The 21,848-nt window shown below is 41.2% G+C and overlaps 1 protein-coding gene and 1 long non-coding RNA gene across 2 annotated transcripts in view; one reads left to right on the top strand and one right to left on the bottom strand.

Moving 5' to 3' along the window:
- LOC147756733 (uncharacterized) overlaps positions 1–21,848 on the bottom strand; it is a 42,570-nt gene that overhangs the window by 14,821 nt on the left and 5,901 nt on the right. The gene's annotated exons all lie outside the window — the stretch shown is intronic.
- LOC111247766 (uncharacterized) lies at positions 1,430–21,532 on the top strand. Its single transcript, XM_086982662.1, has 10 exons — positions 1,430–2,818; positions 3,450–3,705; positions 9,492–11,609; positions 11,901–12,926; positions 14,577–15,004; positions 15,182–15,467; positions 17,142–17,404; positions 19,203–19,373; positions 19,981–20,157; positions 20,489–21,532. The coding sequence occupies exons 4-10, from the start codon at positions 12,785–12,787 to the stop codon at positions 20,618–20,620; spliced, it is 1,599 nt and encodes a 532-aa protein (XP_086838788.1). The 5' UTR covers positions 1,430–2,818; positions 3,450–3,705; positions 9,492–11,609; positions 11,901–12,784; the 3' UTR covers positions 20,621–21,532.

Below are 21,848 nucleotides of genomic sequence, written 5' to 3'. Positions count from 1 at the left end.
CCATAAACCGTGTTGAACCTCCCTCCGTAGGGAGATAGCAACGGATGTTGAAGATTCGCTAGATAACCGGTACCATTTAGTTAGAATGATAGGTTCCGAATCGATCCATTATAATTATTAGTTGCGATCCCTCTTCTGTGTCGACCCTTATGCAAGCCACTCAATACGAATAACAGCCTCATGATACCGCAGTGCATAGCATGTACCTTATAGAGAATACTTTTTTCAGCCGTTAATTTTTCGTTATGTTTAAAACTACTTCTGTTATTGTTGTTACTGTGATGAAATGATCTTGTGTACGGGAATTGGGCGTCGTCACTACCGTACGCTTAAACAATTATGATACTACCTGTTAGCTGTCATTTTGACGCATGCTTCCTCGTCATGTAGGATCGTTATCGCTATGAATCTGTTTTTGTACCCGATTGAACTATTTGAAGCTTAGAGAAAAAGAAGCCTACTAAGTTAGTGGCGCCGAAAAGCAGTGCTTCGGAAGCGTGTTACGTTTTTCTATTTAAACAGCTGATTATTATACCAACACTGTTCTTCGATGATTGCTTTGTGAACACAATAATAATTGATGTCACATACATGGGGGTGGTCGTGTCTAGATTTAACTTCGTTTTTGAAGCTCTATTTGAACTTGCACAGATCCGCGGGCAAAAAGATTGTGAAAGGCCATGCGTCTTTCATGTCCCATGTCCCTGTCGATCGCAATGATTGGTTTCGTAACACAATCTTGGAGCATATTTTTACCCACAATAAACGCAAGCTACCCATATTAGTGGTGTTGGACGTAATTGTAGTAGCCATAGTTGCACCTACAATCGAAAACGTGATTGCTCAATTCATCTTCCCCATGGGGACTTTTGTTACGTTGTGGCCGAACGACCTATGCGCCTCCTGGTGGCTCGCTTCAAAGCTTCGCACCTAAAGTTGGTGGCTAGTTACCCTATTTTCAGTGCCGTCGTCTGCGGAAAAATGAGATGGCATCAATTTCGAACGTACGGTCTCCCAAGCTGTTGGTGCCGTGCGTCCGGTCATAGATCATATAGCTCGACAAACCTTTTCACATGTAAACGTTAGTTCAGGGTTGAACGCTTCCGCAGTTAATGAAATCCGTAATCTTCGTAAGCGCCGTTTTTGGTTAATGAGCTCTTGCATAAACAGGAAGGTAGCGATCTTGTTATCAAAAGCAACAAATTCATTTTTCAGTTATTCCAACCGTAGGGCCACTAAACTACTACTGACACCCCTGCTTTTGCTATAGCTCTCCATTCCGTCTCCCTTGCTTCAAAAGAAAGTGCCAGAACAGTACAACCTTCAAAATGCCCTCAGCGTTAAATTTTTTATGCGTTGTCTTTGTTGCCCGAAAGCTCATAAAGAGAGTTTTGTATCAAGCGGGAATTAGCTGCTCACTATTGACAAAGACGTTTCTACTAGCGTTACTACAATTTCTCTCAACAAACGCTACTGTTTCAGCGGCCTTCCGTCAGCCCGACGGAACGGAAACCTGTAGCGAGATGGTTCGGTCATAAAGGTACCTGTGAACAGCCGTTTGAAGTCATGCCGTTCGACCACAGTTGTGTTTAGTCACCCATAAATTTGTGCCATTTGACCCCTTCCGCGCAGACGCTTGCCCGTTTCCTAATGCCCGGTCGGCTGTACCACTTCCGGGAGTAAGAAGTAGACTAGCTGAATTGGACGAACGGTCCAACGCCCTATTCGGCTGAAGTGTCTTTGTTTCTCGGGCAAATTCTTTGTGGCGAGAGGGTATTGACAGCAGGAGTAGCCACCAAGCGAAAAAGCGCGCCTCGGCCCTTCAACCCGTGACGTGATGGGCGAATACCGAATCCGAATAGACGCGGATACACATACTGTCTGACCCTGCCATCCCAGCGGCCAGTTCTAGAGGGACAACAGACAGCAAACAGGAAAGTACGACCCAGACGAAATAGAGTGGCCTGCGTCGAAGTTTGCCAGGAGCGGTAGTGTCCGCGAACGTAATCTATTTCACGTCTGCTTGCGAGCTCCCTCCTCCCTTCGATCGGGGGCCGCTGCCGCTCGCGTCAAACGAGGGCCGCCGTTAGCGAGTGAAATACGCTGGCCCCTGCAACAGTGGTTTGGCCTGCCCGGCTTTCGCCCATTTTCGGCCTGCGCTAGTCTGGGTAACTTGAGACACTGTTAACCACTTCTGATTGGAGCTCACCGAAGGGAACACGAACGGAAAGAATAAAAACCAGGAGCCTTCTAGCGGTCATGTTATCATGGTTGTTATTTCTGTCGTCATTATTGCAGAGATAAACGCTACGTGGATATAGATGCCGATACTGGTCATATCGCTAGCCGTGCAGCGCTGACGGAGACTCTCGTTTAGTTTATATGCTGCGTCGACGTTGACGTGCGTTCTGTGCTTCCTTAGTTCATATTGTTGAAAACTCCCGGGTTGGTGAATGGTGCTATTAAAGCTAAGACGCTTGTGCTTGTTACTACAGTGGTCTTAAGGCAACGTTTGGGGAAGTCGGTTTGGCCGTTTGGTTGATTGGTTCGTGAGGACGTGTGCTGCCTCGATATTTCAGTTTAGCTTATGAGGGCTCAGTATATTGAAATGCTAAGAAGATAAATGATTCTATCGAGTTCGACACGAGTAGCATCATGTTTTTCGTTGACGACTGATTGCTACAATTACCGTTACTAGCATTAGTGAATGACTCACTAACGCTTAAAGACTCAATAGCATTCGTCAACAGTGGTAGCAACTCTACCTAGAAAACCGTAGCAGCGACCTAAGGAATAAGGATGGCCAACGATGAAAAAGGTGTGATACCTGCTTAAACAAGAGAGGCATGACTTTGTCGCGCTAGAGCCAGTTTGATTAGAATGATCTATTAAAAGTATGTTTAGTGTCTGCAATAATTGATGTTCGCCTGTATCCTATCAGTCACTACCACCTATGCCTTAATTCCAAGTTCCTTCGAGTTGACCCCAGGAAGAACAACTGGTCAATCTGAAATACCATGTTCTTCAACTCTTTCGCACTTGTGTTGTTTCTTGTGTTTTACGTACGGCACTTAAGCCGTTAAGCATTACTTCAGATGGCTGGTTCCCAGCACGAAACAGAGCGTATTTACACCATCCGAACCAAGATCACTGCGTGTCTTTAAGTTAAGCAAATAAACACGCTCTCCAGTACGCTATCACGGGGGCTCTGTTCGACACCTCTTTGTCACTCACCACTGCCTAGAATGCCCCGTCCTCAATACCCATTCGTTTCTCATCCTACCAAAACACATCCAAATTCGTTTACGAATTGACTAGAAGTACATTACACCTGAAGCTAACGGAAGTGACGTTATATTATACGCGATTTAAATGAACGTACCAGTGGTATTGTAGGACGCGTAGATAATAATAGATAATCGTAATAATAGTAAGAGTTCTTTCCGCAGAGACGTTGACCCTCGATTGGTTAACTAACCGAAATCCCCCGGCAGTTATCGTCATCCACCTGACATAGCCGAAGTGCCATATTTAAGAAGTTTGGAAAAGTGTACTTCAAACTAAGACATCGGTTAACTTGTTGTTAGCCGATTAGCTGCTCAAGATCCGCAGCCGCGAACAAGTTCAAAGTGATTACAGATACTGCGAAAGTTTCCCCTGAACCAGGGGGTTCATCTGCAATCGTCAAAAAAGTCCGCTTTCAAGGTAAACAAAGGAGTTTCGCTTAAAACTAACTCAAATGGATCAAGTCAATAACAAATAAGCAACTCGCCAGTGCCAGACCAGTATAAAGTATTCGCACGTACATAAAGCGAAGGAACGCTTACAGCGTAGTTATATATTATGGCTTGCAATCTCTAGGTTTTGTTTCACTGCTGGGAGCTTGGATTCACATCGGTACGCTGGCTTGCTGCCTTTTTGTTTATCAAATGCTTTCGATACGTTTGCTGTTCGATATCCGCCGTAATCTCGTGATTTAAAAATGCCCCTAGCGAGCCTTTTACGACCGCAAATAGTCTGACGAGCAAATTTTAATCCTATTTGTTAACCTTTGCTGCGTATAGATAGGTGCGATAACGTTTCTAGATTCGCACAGTACCGATAATTTCTACGGTAATATCTAAGCTAATACCTGCTTTCAGTAGAATAGTAATTATAATGAATAATGTCAGAGTGTTCTAAAAAATGGTCCTTTTAGACCATTCTTCAGAGTTGGCGCATGTGGTCACCTACCACATATGCTGAACGTATTTTACTAGGCGGAAGGTTCAACTGGGTGTTTCGAACGTGCATTAGCCAAGTTGGATTGTTGCGGCTTTGGCTTTACTCATGGCGAAATGAGAAAAAAATAATTAAAAATGTTTATATTTTTAAGCTAGTACAGTAAAACTCAAAAATCAATGTAGAAGTAGGTGCGAGCAGTTCCATAAATTGTACAAATGTCGTTTGCACCTGCCTTAAACACGGTCTAATGTAATGTCCCTTGTCTTTGCACCACTAGGACACTACACAAGCGACTACATATCGTCGAGTAGGTATTTACCTCAAACTTGCTATTTGGGGCATAAAGCAGGTCATGGTTTTTCAAGTACCAGTTACTAACTGCAGCCCTGACGTGTCTTGTAATCAAGTATTAAAATGTACATATAAGAGATATGTATATATGTTAAAACTGAGAATCGAGCACATAGTGTTTGATTGACCTTAATTGCTTTACACCCAGCTTGGCGATTTGTCCTATTTGAACGATCGCTACTTTTTCAAGGAAGACTACTACGAAGAACATCGATGCGGTCCTGTTGTCCCATGAGCAAATACTGCAACAGTGGCTCAGCTGAATACACGAAAACTTTTTACGCACGCTTGATCGTGCATCACTATCTAGAAGCTCGAACGAAAATTAAGCACACATAGAGTGATTTTTTCTTTCAAAACGTTCAAGTCACGATAGTCATTTAATGTGAAAGCCATTGTAGAAATGATATAAAGGGTTGACATTTTTTGAAACATTGTTTCCCTATACTTTCTATGTATTACAAACAAATTATCCTTAATAATGGTTTGACAGCTATCCTTTATGAACCAGTGCGTTATTAAATACTACTAAACCTTGTTAGAAGGACGACTATTAGCGTCATGAACGGCCTTTTGGCTCGTTGACGTCAGAGCCGGGAGTGAGCCCTAAGTACACCTTTCGAGGCGCCTGGATATATACATATTCAGTGATTACCCACTCTACTCTATCTATAAAGTCCGATTGCATATACGGTATGGATCAGGCCAGGTATGTCTGAATTCAGTTTTATAAATACATATTTATTTAAAAAAAAAGAATATATATATATATATATATATATATATATATATATATTTACATGGCGGTAATCACAACGCAGATGTGTTCCATTGGAAATCCATTTTATCTTTGCTGTTTGAAGTTCATGTCGATACTGATTTTGCTTTGTCCTACCTGTATCTACTGTAGCCTTCATTCAATATTAATGGAATTTCTAGGCAGATAAATAGAGCGATGACATTCATACTAGGTCGGGGCTTTTCGCTGCCTTACAAAAACGTGTGCACATTTTGTAAACATAGCAACGCTGAAATAACGATTTCGAATGACGGCTGAAGCACGGGACGTTTGTCATTTACTAAAAGAATAAGTTCACTGTATAAAAATGAACTTATCCGATCTTTGCCATTTCTAATATTGATGTTATGATAGGAATCGACTCCTATAGCCAAGTATCAAATCGATTAGTGTTTGCTCTTCAGCCAAGGCTCCTTAAAGCTTCTAGACCCTTGTTAAGAGCAACAACTTTCTGCACGAAGTATATTAGAAGACGTTAGCGTATCAGCCAACGTATGTGATTTGTATGTATTATGAAATGAAACCCAAATACTAACCCTGCTGGATTCAGCGGATTGGCGAACAAAAATCGCATTGAACTTTTATTTACAGTGATGCCCTTATTTAATACGTACTGCGTAAAATATTACTCATAGTTTTACCGAACTATGATTTTGTGAGCGGCATGATTCTGGGAAAAAGCACGTTGGCTAACTTCGCTGGAGCTTTCCCTCATACCTAAGACGTTTATATTATATATTAAATAATATATTACATGTATACTAAAAGCAAACGCTGTTTTAGCTATAAATTGTTACCAGTCGAGAAAACACGTCTGATCTGGCGTAACTTCTTTTCAACGTCGAACGAAAAAGATGACTGATGCTGTAGTTACGAGAGACAACACCAGTCAGATCTGAAAAGAAACTTTTGAGGCTGCGTGATAAATGCAGCCGAAGAAGAAATCCAGATTGAGTTGCACAAATACGGCCACTACCCATCAAAACTGGATCTGACCGATGTAACACTAGAGGAGCTACAGTAACGTTTTGCAGTCGAGAAAATTTCGCAGGACCTAAGTCCATATCCACGAACGTCTCCGGCAACCTCAGCTCTTTCTTATGACTGAGGTGCTGTTAAGGAGGATGGCCATCTGCCGGAAAGCCTATTAGAGGTATATTTACACAGTCGTAAAAGACTCATGGTTCGACAGACATTAACGGTTACTCCTATAAATTCAGTTGAAGAAGAACCTGCAGTTCTCGACATTAGTGTCCCGGATATTCTGGCCGTTTACTTGTCGACTTCGCTAGAAATCTGGCCAAAACAGACCAGGCAAACGTCGCATTCGACGGCGCTGGCATTCGGTTAACATAGGGAAAATGCTTCACGCCATTAGTGCCTGTGAGTATTTTTCGAAATTAGTTGCTCTTTCTTAATCCACAGCAAAGATGTCTGCTGGCCTAGTGCCGAGAGCTATGTGATCAACACCTGTCTTAAACAACGAGAGCCATGATCCAATATCGGATCCGTCCTTTTACGAATTTTCGACAAAATGACCGATGAGCAAACTACCAGGTGTTCTATTCACTGTTTCGACGTTCATGTTATTGCCCATCTTAATGGAATTTGTTTCTTTTATTCCACAAAAACGATCACATTAACCGTTCAGTAGATGAACGCATGTGGATCTACGTCGTATTTTCAAAAATAACACGTTAGTTCAAACGCGGACTTTTCACACATATTAACATCATTCGTGTGGTGAAGGTCGAAAACCTCGATTCCGATACCTCAAACCGGTCCAGTACGAAGGGCATGTAGCTTTGGGAGTGCTAGTACTGGAACGCAATGTACGTTTTGCTTTTTTCCACTGTTTGCCAAAAAGACTTTTAGCTGTCGAGCCACAGGTACTGTAGCACATGGATATCACGCCAAAATATATTTCTAGAAGATTCTTAACGACGGAATATTGTTCTATTCTACGACTTCTGATTCAGGCAGTCGACTTGGTCTCTAAAATTAGTATCTCATATAGCTATAAGGCCTTTTATTAAGTGAAGCGCATATCTACAAATATAATTATCTCACAAAATAGATGCGTCCTATGTACAATATAATTTGTCAGCATTGTATCTTGCTTTCACCTAATTTTATGTAATATAGTTATTATAAGCTGTTCTTTGGATCGTTGTTTAGTTGTTAGTATCGCGTGTACGTTATTAGAATGCCGGTCCGGCCTCGTTTCGACAAAGAGGTCCTCCATCGATGTAACAACTGGTGTGTTATCTTATCGAATCAGAGTACTAGTGCACTGTTCGTAATGCACTAGGGTGTAGGGCGTAGCACTCTAGGGTGGGCGTATTTTTTGTCCACCGGCACTCTGTCGGTATCGCGACAGGCAACATATGGGACAACAAACCATTTTCAAAAGCTTCCTCTCTAACGGTGCAAGCAACCTTCCCGTAGTAACTCAGGGTCGGGAGACATACAAGCTCGCTAAGTTTTACGCAGGACCCTTCAGGCACAAAAAGAATCGTCTAATTTAATAAATGAAAATTTTTAAAAAAACAGCAAAAATTCAAGTGTCGAAAAAAATCCGAATCTAAATAATGTAAAAAATTTAAAGAGATTAACAGCCGACGATTATCTAGATTGACCAGAGATAATTTTATCTTGAAAATAACAACTGCATAAAAACGTTAAAGTAACCAAAAAAATGTTGTTAATTCGACATTTCTTAATCAAATCCCTATTCTGTCTTGCCTCGTTGTGTCCTTAATAATGTAATAAAAATAAAATGCAAAAAGGTAGAGAAAAAGATCGCAAAGTGATAGATTTATTTAGTTTAGTGCTATATTTAGCACTGATTGGTCACGGTTCAAATGTCTGAGCGTATCATAACAATTGCACCTTACTATTTACATGTCGTGTCACGAAAATAAACTTTATAAGGCAAAGCTGTTGTTTTATATGCAAGAAGCTACACGCTATTGTCTTACGACAGAGCGTACAATACTGAAGGTTTTTATCGCTGAAACTTTAAGTGTACGCATGAAGCAAACATACATTTGTTGGACGGTGTACGAACAGTGAAACGGAGCACGATCCTACAATGTTATTGATCATTGTATGTTTGGCTGGCTATAAATATTTAGTTAAAGTTTAAGTTAACGTTACCCAATTCATAGTTTGCTATTGGCCACCAGGCTCGTCTTTTAATCAAAGTAAGTTGACCGCAACATGAATCACTATCGATACCCACCGTTGCATGAAGATCATTGCTGCGAACGCCATTTTCTAGGCTCCGGAGCTAAAAGTCTATACCATGCAAATAAAACCTTCTCATGCCTTTTCTACTGTATCAGAAATTGAATACTACAGACTTTCGGTGGCGGATTTTGCTTCTCAGCAGTAGAATTCCTAGTAGGACTCAATGTCTATCGAAGACTTGGCCTCATAGGCATTTGATAGAACGTTCCCCAGAATGTCAGAGTTATTCTCAGTAAGCACCGGCGTCAAAATCGATTACGGCCAGAAAGCATTTTGTAGGATTCGTTTGCTTTGTAAGCAGAGCAATTCTACAAAAAAAAAAAATTGTAGCAATGAGGAAAACAAAAAAAAAATCACGACATCTTAATAGGAACAGCCTCGAAGCCCTTCTGCCATCCGTCGCTGTTTTGTGGCTCTGATATTATCTAGCTTCTTGTGAAACATATCGTGGTACTGTCCGCTCGTTACCCAGACAACTTCGTGAATTAACAAAGACAATAGAAAGCTGACCGATAGATGCTATTTACATTTGGCCGTACGCAATCGTGCCAGATCTATACTATAAAGTCCTTTCTTTTACAAAACCGAATTGTTACATGTTGCTGGCTTACGACACTGGCATCAAGCATGCTCTGACAAACCCTCATGACCTGACTCTAAGTCGGCACAATTTATATAGAACTGTATATCATCATTAATAACTGACGATGTCTACTTTCTTGTGCTTAGTTGAGGTTGGCCATCGCCATTAATAAATGAATAGGCACTTAATGTAGAGTCAGATGTCTTTGCATTAAAGGTCCGATGGCTTCTTTCAGCATAGGCTACAAAGTAAAATCTGGCAAAATTTGAATAAACATTTCAGGTTCACGCTTGGGGCTTCTATACCCGGTAAATATATACCATTCTATTATACTACGCCCTGTTGCAAATACGTTATCAATCGCAGACTGGATTACGGTAGTATTAATGGCGCGTCCGTTAAGAAGGCCTTTCGATCGCAATTCTGTATATTGATTAGAAACCTATTCCCTTTTATATATGTCAAATTGAAAATGAAATGTTTCTCTAATCATTGTTAGTTCAGTCGAGCTAATTACGTTCGAGATAAGAATCAGCGCCTACATGTTTAGGGTGCTATACATGATGTAAAAATGAGCAGAATACACGTGTGGTGTAGGCTTACAAACATTAAGCTAATATTGTTATTGGCCTTGTCACTAACAACTGTCACATAACTGAAGTCATTTTCAGGCCTTTTTCATTTTGTTGTTAACGGAAAACGATAACAAAGGACTGCATATAGAATGAACGTCAAAGCAGAATCATCGAAACCCACAAAGAAGGAGGTACAAAGAGCATATGCTAATGCTTATATATATACGTATAAGCAAATAGCCCAAAGATATGGGCTGCAGATCCCATGTTTTAAACTTTTCTGAAGTTTAACGGCGGAAGTCTCGTCCGTGGTAGCATTCATTTGTATAGTTGAATGCCAACCGGATTAGCTAAGGTCCTCTCTGAGCAAAAACTAGTATGCATCGTGTCAGCATCCATTATGTTTTTTATTGACACGTTCGGAAAGTAGGCGGCCTTGAGGCCCCGTGCTGAAGGCAAGCCACCCCGACTTCGACGTGGCGAACTTTGCCAACGCTGGTAGAGACGCTGGTTAACTATGACCACGTCTGAGCAGAAATCGATGTTATAAAAAAGCGCTTGCATTAGGACTATTATTACAATTTTTATCGTTCGTGTGGAGTGTCCGATGGTGTCTGTCGTGTTTGTCTCGATATCGCAGACTAAATAATGACAAAGATATTATCAACTTGTCACGCCGTGATCGAAACCCATTTGTTTGAAAATCTATAGAGCTTTTTAGTCACGAAGGGTACGGTCTTTAGCAATACGTGACGCATTCAAATGTATTGTACCATTAGTGATAAACAGTGAGTCATCGAACTAGGCGTTTCACAAAAACTATCAAGTTCTTCGCACAAAAGCTCCCTCAGGGATTAAACCTATACGGGAATTCCGTGTGTCTGTAAATGAAAACCTGACCCATAAGTATTAATACGGTGTGAGCTTGTATAGCCTACAAAGAGACTGATAACAGGGCAAATGCACGCCATTGGCATGAATCTCCAGGAAAAATGGACAGACCGTTAGCAGCCTACTCCCACCTTACAATTCTAGTTACGTGCTTTAATTATACATTTCTCGACACCACCCATCTCGTGGGATTGAAGGCTTTCTCATCGTCAGGACTCACAATCAACACGGTTTCTTCATCCAACAGCAATCCTTGTATTACTCACAAACACATATGCATTTCTGGTTGACTCGGGCATACTCTCAGGTTAACGACGATAATGATCTACAAATGACGGCCAGGGGTTTTTAGGTGCATGCTATCGGTCTGCGTTCCTACAATGATGCATCACTTCTGTATAAATTAATGGTTTCATTGAAGGACCTGTCCTAGTACTATCGATGTAGTCAAGCTCAACGTATCCGAACTAAAAAGGACCCGTGGACAACTCACGCGATAAGCTGGTCAGTCGATCAGGATTCCAGACATTCGCTGGCTAAATTACTCTGGCAAGTATGTTGACTGCGAACCCCAGTAAGGTCATGATATTTATTGAACCCATTATTTTGGGACAAGCCGGCAGTAAAGAACGCGTATGAGTCGCAGTTTTAGACTTCTGATATTGCAAACGACGGTTCTCTCGTGCGACGATATAAATCAAGTGAATTGTTCGTTTTGATAATTTTGAACTGAAAGCCTTGTGGCAAATTAGTGATGACAGAGTTCGATGATAATATCGTAAAGGCATACATATATGTACATTAACTAAAAATATCAATAAGAAATTTCTAGAAATAGCATGGATAGACCAACTCCGCAATTAAATAATTGCCAGACCCATTTTGGAATACATCGCAACGAAGATATTCATCTTGTGCAGAATCGTCGTAGACTGTAAGTTTCATTTGATTTTCTAAACTCTTACTTTACATAAACCCAGTCTTCTAGCTAAGTTCGAAAAAGAAAACATGGCTTATAGATTTGTCTGTTCCTCAATATGTGTATCAAGCGTTGCATTGACGATTGTGCAGTACCATAAGTTCAACGGTGTCTTACCTTATACATCGACTGTAAGCATCTGTCATATGCAGTCGTATATTTATTTATGCTGTGCTCGTATCTTTATCAGCGACTTAACTATACCATTGTTGAATTTGAACAGAACGTAACTTTCCGATATTACAGGTTTTCTTCATTGCCACGGTCTCCGTATGTACCAGGGCTGTCCAATAAGCCCAATATGCGTAGTTCTCAAAGGGGATCAAACCGGGCTACTAGGAAACCTCCACAAAAGGGCAATCGATCTATCACTTACTGGGACGCCGAACGATCTAGTTCCGCCCAATACAGTCACCAAGAAGTTACAAATGGTAATTATTATAACCAGCCTTGCCGGAAAAGACACTCTTCTTGCTCCATAGAAGGTCGATCTATTGGTGCTTCTCGGACTGCCTTTAAGAAAAGATCTCTGAATACCGAAGCGTTTCATGCACCAATAAAAAGGAGCCCCACTAACCTTTACCGACCCAGAATTTCTACGGAAATGGTGGACAACAAAAATGCCCTCGTTTGCGTGGATGAATTTCCCTCCTCTAACGAGCATGGCAATAGCAGACGTTTTACGTCTGTCGCAAAAAAATTCCGACCTGGGTCTCCACCTGCTATTGTGAAATCACGCGGTAACAACCATAACTGCGGACCATTATCCACTCAAGGTGGTACCAGTTCCGCACGAGCTGAGAGGAAGCTGTTTGCAGCACTAACACAGTCATCACCGTCAAGTTCACTAACGACGCCTAGCGTACATGAAAAGTCTATACAATTGCTAGGTGTAGCTTTAATTGGCGTCGCGCTGTTGAAATCGAATGTCAAAGCAGCAAAGACCTACATACAAAACAAGGTTGCAATCATAGACCCACTGAAATCGCTCGACGAGATAACTGTGGACAAATTCGATGCCACATCAGCATCAAACCTTGCCCTTGTGCAAATATCCCCAATCGAATGGGTACACAAGACACAGCCCGATGTAGCAAGTTCCGCAGCGGAAACTACAACAACTGCGGGCGATGACGCACCCCGTATATGTGAAGCGTCCACTTCCGAGTCGTCTCCACGGGAAGAATCTTGTTCTACGGAATCCACAGCTACTCCATCGCATCTACCTTCAACGACCTCTGCTTCGGTGGACATTGATGGAACGCTTTGCGTGTATGTACTGATCTATATTAACAAGACTAGTTTCATTAGTAGAGACTAGAAACATTAGTTTCTCAGATTCGTAAATTTTTAATATTCAGATGTTACGCTTGTTACTACGATTGTTTGTCATTACTGAGACTTTAGCAGGTTGCATTGCGCTGTACATATGTGACATGTTACAGTAACAAAAGAGCTATCAAAGGTTCATTGTTTTGAAGAGCCTTTTCTATTAATAGACTTTTACTGCGGATGCTAGTGGCGGTAGACAACGCGATGAACAGCACTAAATCTGTTCGATATAAAAGAACTATAAACTGATCTATCTGTTTCATGTATAAAACGATTGTACTGTCGCATAATTTGTTAGTCAATAGGAAAAGATCCCGTGATGTAAACGAACACGCTCCAAGTCTCGACTTGAGAAGGAACTCTTTATGCCCCACGAGTTCAGTATAGACCGTCTAGTATTGTTGTGAAATAGAAGAAATCTGTTCCCCCACAAGTTTATCCCAGAAATCTCAAAGCAGTCTTGAAACACATAGTGCAGTTCCTGCAGGCCACAAAAGAAACTTCGAACCAGTCTTCGGTCTCTATGCTTAATAGAGCAATTGTTGCAGCTAGCTTGCGAATCAAAGCACAGTCTTTCTGTTCGATTCGAGAATTAAGCGATTCTTGGTGTCAGCTCGTCCATGGAGTTCCTAGACATACTTATCTCCCAATGGAACATGCAAAGGGAATAAGTTACGAATGCATAAAGGAGTATCGTACTTTGTTCTACTATGGGCGTAGGTGTGAACGAGTGCTGGTTTGCGATTAGCACCTAATTAGCGTTGACCTTTGACTTAACCTCCTCACCAAAGAACACCTAAACTATAGGCTTCTAGCTTGTAAGCTATTTTGCCAATACGCTTTGGGTTTAAGCACCTAAATTAGTGAAACGCAGCGTGTAGACGTGGTGTCTACCAATTATTCAACTCCGCGCAGTCGTGACAAGAAGGAGATCAGTGTCATATTTAAATGGCAACGAAAAACTGGCGATATATAAATACGTATTACCAAGTAGAATCTCATCATCCCTAGTCTTTTAACTTTTATCCACTGCACTGCTAGATTGTCAAGTTGGAAGAAAAGGAAACTGAATTTATAGTCTGTTGTTACATGCCACCCATGTGTAGCCTCAAATCTTCTATGCTCGCACTATAAATAAATCTGAGTAGATATAAACCTAAATAAAATTGTCAAAGTCGTTGGCACCTAAAATCCAAAGCTAAAAATCAAAGTAGAATTTCATACTGTATGCGGTCTCGGTCAAGTTTCTATGAAAACAATAGGACGTGTCCACGTACGGTGATCAAATGACTGATCTTAAACCTATTCCTATATATTGCATATTCGAATCTCGCTACTTCACTATGATGTGTTGAATTTTAGCGAATGTCACCGAGTGCCGTACGTGAAGGTCTCAACATGACGTGGACTAAAGATATGCACAAATCGTATTACTTATTATAAGTACCATTGCTTAATAATACAAAATAACCAAGTGTATACCGGTAAAAGCACAGTACATTATTATATTTATGAGCGTCGTGAAACAGTTTAGAACATTGGGTAATAAACATTTCAGCAGTCTCGGCAGTATCGGTATGCCGTTTGCAGGTGCTGAAGAGATCGCTCGATTCGAACGGAAAAACCGCCGAGCCACTGTCATCGAGGCCCTTAGCGAGGCCGAGGAAGCGTTACAGAACCCCGCTTCCGAGATCGAGTACCTTGTCGTTCTTCAAGAAAAACTTTCACGCTACCTTTATGAACTGACCCAAGCTGAGTTGGGCTATCGACACTTCATCAAAAAAGATCAGTTAGAGAACGAGCTTCAAATCCAACGTGCTCTCCAGGATCGTGGCACTGAAGCAACATGTCGGTTACAACTAAAGGTTGACTCGATGCGAAAAGACTGTTGTTCCTTACGCGAGAGCAAGGATGACGCAAAACTGAATAAGCTTATACGTTTGCTGAATCTCTCTTCGCCGAATCTGTCAGTTGTTGCCAGTAACGATAAGGAGAGACGGGAAAAGGACACAAATAAGGTGTGTTTATTAGAACAATACAGCCAAAGGGAATGCCATAAGAGTATTTCCAGGCAGGTGCATTCGCTTTCCTCAAATGACTGGTTCGCAAAGGCATTTCTTCCAGCTCACTATGTTTGCTGAATAGATACTTAAACGACTAACAGGGAATTTACCTGAATGTTTAAACATGCGAAGTCATACGATAAGGAGTCGTTGACAGAAAGCCACGTCGATCGAGAAGTTCAATGCGGTCACATTGCCGAGTCGCATAGAGTACAACTTGTGTCCTCGACAGCGAAGTCTGACGACGTAGGAGACAATATCGAAGAGGAAACAGTCAGCTGTGCTGGGGCTTATAGACCGCCTACGGAAGCACGGCATGAGTTATCGCGAGTTAACTGTTCCGACTGCTTCAAGCTCTTTACAAGGGACTTCACGCAATGCTGTCATAGTATCTACGAGTTCAGCATGGGTACCCAAAGTAAGATCAATCTGACTCACTACAATTTACCGTATTTCACATCGCTCAGCATAAAAAAGCTACACAGTAGGAAAAAGCAATCTCTTAATTGTGAAGGTAAAGTTTCGAAATAACCTTTGTCAGAATTTCGTAACCATCGTGAATTAACTGCAATTGTTGGCTTGAAAATTTTGTCCTGGTTAATCGTTACTGGATTCGGCCAAAACTAGTAAATGAACTTATGAGCAAATGAAACTTCAGATCTTTATTATGCCATAAACCTTTTCCTCTATTAAATTATTATATAAAATTTGGTATATATTCTGTTTGTGAAAGCCTTCACAAACAACGTGAAACAAGCTCGCCATTGGACAAATGCTAAAAGTCAGAAAGATCTTGCAAAAATCCTATAAGCGACCGAGTGGAATTCATTGCGTATTGCGTTAGAATGTAGATAAAAGATAATGTTATATCTAAAGCGCTATGCACTCGCCTTGAGCGTTACGGCACTGGCCGTAACGTGATTATAGAAAAACAACGAAAACGAATCACAAAATCCTTGCTTGGTTCTGCTGTATTGGCAAATTATAGAAATACCAAACGATTTTACCTTCTCATTGGACTGGTAGTAACAAATTAATAACTTCCAGAAAACAAGATAAAGGCAGAGGTCACGTAACTAAGTGCTTCCAATGCCAAAGCCACAGATTCCCGTATATGGATATCCCAACTTTGAGAGTAGTTTGCGAATTAGCGCTGGGATCTCTCCATGCTGTATATGAGACAATAAAAACCTTCACAATGGGGAGCAATTATGAAATGCTCTCGAGGTCGCTCACATACGCTGGAAGCTTGGGCTAGAGATGGACCCGAAGGTGGTCAAGCGCTGCGTCGCTGATGTCAGCGTCCACGTGTATACGACTCCACCCTGAACGTGATCTCGCATGATCAGGGTATCCTGACATGTTCACTGTAATCGACAGGAAGCTTTTAACTGATACGCCGCGTTCCGTTATTCTGTCCGTGGTTCAAGGACACGTTTCGTTGGTCATCTCTGTATGAATCGGTATATACTCATAGGAATTAGGGACACAAAGGGGCTTCTTAGGGTTATGAAGTTTAGACGATGAAATTGGCTACAAGCACAGAAATTTGCATGTGCACACATAGCTATGACTACGCATACCTATATATATATATATATATATATATATATATATATATAGAAGCAAGTATATGTAGCAACCGCCGACATTCGTCATTTATACGGCTTAAATGTTGTAACATAGTAAGCTACGCTAGATGTTGCCACTGTAAAACGCTATGTAAGAGCTTGCTACTAGTGAGAACGCGCTGCTGAGTTTCCATGGCCATCACAAAAATAGCCAAAAGCTTTAAAAGTACATTTATAGCATAGTGCATTGTTATGTATATGAAATATCGGTGTGTAGATCGAGCTTCATAGTGTTTGTGGTGAATTGAAAAAAAACATATTTGCCTCCACATATTGCACACCTCTATATAGTGAACAAATCATATGAGGAGGAACTCGATGGCGGGCACAATGTTGTACTTTCATTTTCACGATTGGATGCATAAGGCGCTGACCAACTTCGACTTCCAGAGAGAATGCGATTATAGCTAACTTTATGGTCTCACTTACAACTTCATGAACGTCAATGGGCCATATTACAGACACAATGATGCTGACAGCAGGCGGACGCTTCGTTAAGTACGCCCTGTTCTTGGCCAATCTCGCCATTCTTCTCGGGGGCATCGTCATGTTCTCCGTAGGAGCGTGGGCTTTTATAGACAGCAGCTTTATGGAAAGGCTGATCGGTAACGATCAGTTCATCACCTCTGCCGCCACCCTAATGGCGTCTGGCTGCGTTGTAGTTGTCGTTTCTCTACTCGGATGCCTTGGCGCCTTTAAAGAGATTCGCTGCCTCCTGATAGTCGTAAGTAGCTATTGGAACTACGATTGGACACATTGCATATTTCATAATTATATTACATTTGAGTCCCCCTGTGACAGAGCCACAATATACCCTTCTTAAGTTATAATTACCAATAGAAAGGAGCTCGGTAGCTAGTCGAAATAAGATGCCATCAGGAGCTGTGACAACTTTTCTATGTGGTTAAACGTCCTACATGATTAAAAATATCAGGTCAAAAAAGTGATCAAGATATTGTTACGTCAGAGCGGTGTCGAGTGTATTGGCGTCACGTTGGTTTATCACTAGCGATGCTGGTGGGGGCAGGTTTAGTTTTTTCGATTAGATAGTTGGCAGTTATGTCGCTCTTTGCGAGGATCGAATTCGATACATTTCAATCTCCCTGTGACTTAATATATAGTTCTGCGTAAGAACTACAACTTAACAGAAAATAACAAAGTTAGCAACATCGTTGACCAATGTAAGCCCCCTGCTTTTGAGTACGATTGTCTATCTCTGTTAACGGAAAGATCAATATTCTCAAATCATGAATTAATGTCGAGCGATTAGGCCAACATAACCTTGTCGTATAAACACAAAGGCAATATATTTGCTGGATATTTTATTCCGGAGGTAAGTGGTTGCTCTCGATCTTTGATGCAATTGTATATATCGATGCAAACAGCCTCAGATGTCGACTGCTAGGTTACAGGTTAAGGAGACGGCCAAAAAAACAAAGGTCGCCATCGACACACGCTGTTTAATAAATTGCTATTAGTAAATGTTATGTTATAATAATCTTCATCATAATTTACTCATATTATGATCAGATGCAATTTAAGTCAAAGGTAACATTTCGTCTGCTCGCCAGACAGCAGTCGATCAGTGTTAGGCAGATCTGTCAGGACAGATTATTTGGCCTACGTACCTCAAGTAAAGCAGGTTTGCAATGAATGAGAAAGCTAACGCACACAAAAATCTATTACAATTGAAATAACTTTACAGCGAAAAAAAACTCAACACCTAATTACGCTTAAATTTAATCCTAATCCTACCCATTTTGTCAGGTAAAATACTAGGTAAATAAGTGCGCTTGTTTCTATACTCGGCAGAAATTGACTTGGACGCGTTGTTTGCGAGGGTTCAGAAAGTGGCAAACTATTGACTAAAAGATGCCCCATTTGTCGTACCTTAACAGTCGTTCCAGTTCGCTGAGTAAATTTTTGTACAGGCCTTAGCGGGTCCTTAAGTTAACCAGCCATGACATTTCACCCTCTGTGGTAACTGCACTGATTTTTCTATTCCGTTGCAGCTTTCACAAATTATCTATCGTTGACCAAAGACCCAGTCACATCGTATTCGTTCATTTTCAAATCTAAATGGAAGGTAACGTAAATGCTCACTTGAAACACAGCCGGATATTTACTTCTTATGAGTAAAGCCTTATGTTAATTGCCTACATCGGACATTGTCCACAAAGCCTGGAAGGACTTAATATACGACAGCTGTAACCCCTAATCCTGACAGCAAACCGCTGCCAGGTCAAAGATGAACCGCTCGAATGAGAGACGCAAAAAAAATAGCAAGGCCGGGCAGATTTGTTGGGATACTGGCAGTTAATTTAATTTGAATGCACACTGATGACATGTTCGTCGTTCGAAAATATAAACCAAATCCAAATCGCACATAGCAGCAGTATACAGAGATCAACACTACCTAGCCAGCAGATCGAGTTCATCTTTTAACTACTCAGACGCAGGATTAGCAATGTCTAAACGATTCAAAATTATGGCTTTTGGTTCGGCTGTCAATGTCCTTCCAGTATTTCGTTCTCCTACTCGTGGTGTTCGTCACGATGGTGGTTGGAGGCATTGTGGGCTATGTATGTCGAGACGACGTCGACGAAAGCGTCTACCGCGCCATGTGGGCCTCCATCCCGTTGTACCATAACGACAGCACTGTGATGAAGGCATGGGATGAAATTCAACGAAATGTAAGTTTTGCTTCATATTACTCTAACGATTGTTAGCGATTAAGTTATTTGTTATTGCTACTTATTAGGTTGAATTTAAATAATCCTTCATAGCTCGCGGTGTTTCGCAACCGCTGTAGCCATAGATATCTAATTTTAAAGCAAATTTGATCGCTAGAACAACATGTAAACAATCTCGCTATGGGAAGAAACCGTACTTAGCCAATTTAGGCAAAAACACAACTAAGGAGAAAGTCTCATAAACGACAGAAATCCCCGTCAAGGAAGAACTCGTCAGTTACAATTCGCTTGCATAAACCAGTATAGCAAAATATACCCAAAAGCTGGCGGATAATCCGGACAATTAACAAAATTCACGCGGAATAAGCGACTCTAATAGCCAGATCGGATGGTAATGTACTTCGTAGCTATTCCATACTACTTTTCGTCTGCATCATTACTTGCTATGCAGTGTCTGAGCCTATTGCGCACCGATGCTAACCTCGACCGCAACGCATTCTAAATGAGTCAGCCATGATCTGACTGAGCTGATGATAATAAGGCTAGTAATGATCGCATCGCTAGTCAATTACGTTTTTTTGATTGTGTTTTCGTCGTTTGCCTATAGTTTAAGTGCTGCGGAATGCGAAACAGAGGAAGCCCTAAAGACGCGCCGAAGGATGCGTGGCGCAGAAATTCAAATTTCATCGGTACTAACATGAAGGTACCTGACTCCTGCTGTATCAGGATCGAATGGCTAGGCGGTTGTAGGAAGAACCCCACTTCGAGGGACACTTTCATGGCGGTACGTAGATTAGCAGCTCTAAGTACCGAAAAGCAGGTTACCATAGTTGTAATAGTAAGTAATGTATTCAGCTCGATATTAGCATGACAGTGAATTTTTGCCGCGCCCTATATGTTATCGAAGTTCTGAGGTGGAGGACAAGTTGAGCATATTGATGACTGATAAATGAATAGTATCCAGAATACTAGACATCGTGTCAACAACTCTCAGGGACAATGTGGAGATGGAATCCGGTGTACAATAAAGAAAAGAACTCCTAAGATCCTTCAGCCAGTGTTGAATCCGCGACTAAAGTGTTACCACATATAATTACTCTGACTCAATTTGATAGGACTGCCATACGAAGGTTCGAGACTTCATAAAGTCACACGCTTTGGCCCTGGGAGCTGTGGGGGTCGCCGTTGCCTGCTTAGTCCTGCTGGGAATGGCATTCTCGTGCGCTCTAATAATTATCATACGATAATAGGCAAACGGTATACATCGTCTGCGATATCCAGCAGTCAGCAAAGAGGTCTGAGCTAAAAAAAAAGCGAATACGGAAACTGTGCAAAGAAGATCTCATCGTGTTTGCCTTCGGAGCGAAGTTTCTACAAGGCTTCATCATCAAAGGTTCTTCCTTCGAACAAAACAACCTTACATCTAGTAGAAATCGTTGTATATCAATCGCTTTACTTGAATTCCGATACAACTATTGACAACTAGGCTAATAGTAAATGCGGATTTTCAGAACACTCACAGACACAAAGCTGAAATCAAGAACGCTCACCTTTCGGTGGACAAACGAGGAACGTACAATTCACAGATCGATAAACATTCTAGACAAAGCCAGCTAGAACTACACTAAGTATTCCCAGTACGTGCTTTTCTTAAGCTTTCTTGTTTATGTTTTCTTTTCTTTATTAGAGACGTTGATTATTGTCAAAGCACAAACACCAGCAATAAAAACAGCAACAAAAAGCTCGTGAGCAACTGTTCTGATGACTATTTACTGGAATAACAATTCGTACAACGATGTCATTTGTCGCCATGGAGAAACGGGGAAATGTTAGCCACTGATGACTTTGTATGAATACTGTATATCTAATGATTATTGAATGAGAGCTATGTGCACGCAATTGCGTCAAGCAAGATAACTTCATCAACGAGAAACGATGAGCTCCTTTACACATAGTCTATGCAATCACAACGGTGATAGTTATTGTTTTCATTAGAAACATTTAGCTATGTTATTTTACTCTATAATACAAAGTTGATGTAGATACGACGCAAAACAGTTATCGTCAATGGACACCTGGTGGCGTGGATCACAGTCAGGCATTCATAATAACAACCGTATCTAGCGCATTTGGATAATAAATTAGGTCGACTGATGGAAGTTTACATGTGTTTTTCATAAACAAAAATTGGACTAGATACCTTTCCATTGCGCTCAATGTGATTTATCCTCAAATGTTACTAAGTGTTTTCAAAGCTCTCATTGCTAGGCGAGAGATCTTTTAATCCACATCTGGCATCTTCTATATAAACATCGAAATAATAATAGGCCAGAGGCCTAGTTGTTGAGCCGAATCACGGATTGTGCTTCGTAAATATAAACGTATTCGACTTTTCCCATTAACCTCGTAGAAATGGAGAAGTACCGGAAAGAGAAACGACACGTCAGATATTCCTAATACCGAAATTTACAAATT

Source organism: Varroa destructor, unplaced genomic scaffold (assembly GCF_002443255.2).
Source record: "Varroa destructor unplaced genomic scaffold, Vdes_3.0 BEIS01000003.1, whole genome shotgun sequence".
Lineage (NCBI taxonomy): Eukaryota > Metazoa > Arthropoda > Arachnida > Mesostigmata > Varroidae > Varroa > Varroa destructor.
The sequence above is the reverse complement of the archived record's forward strand: the minus strand, read 5'-3'. Positions and strand labels throughout refer to the sequence as shown.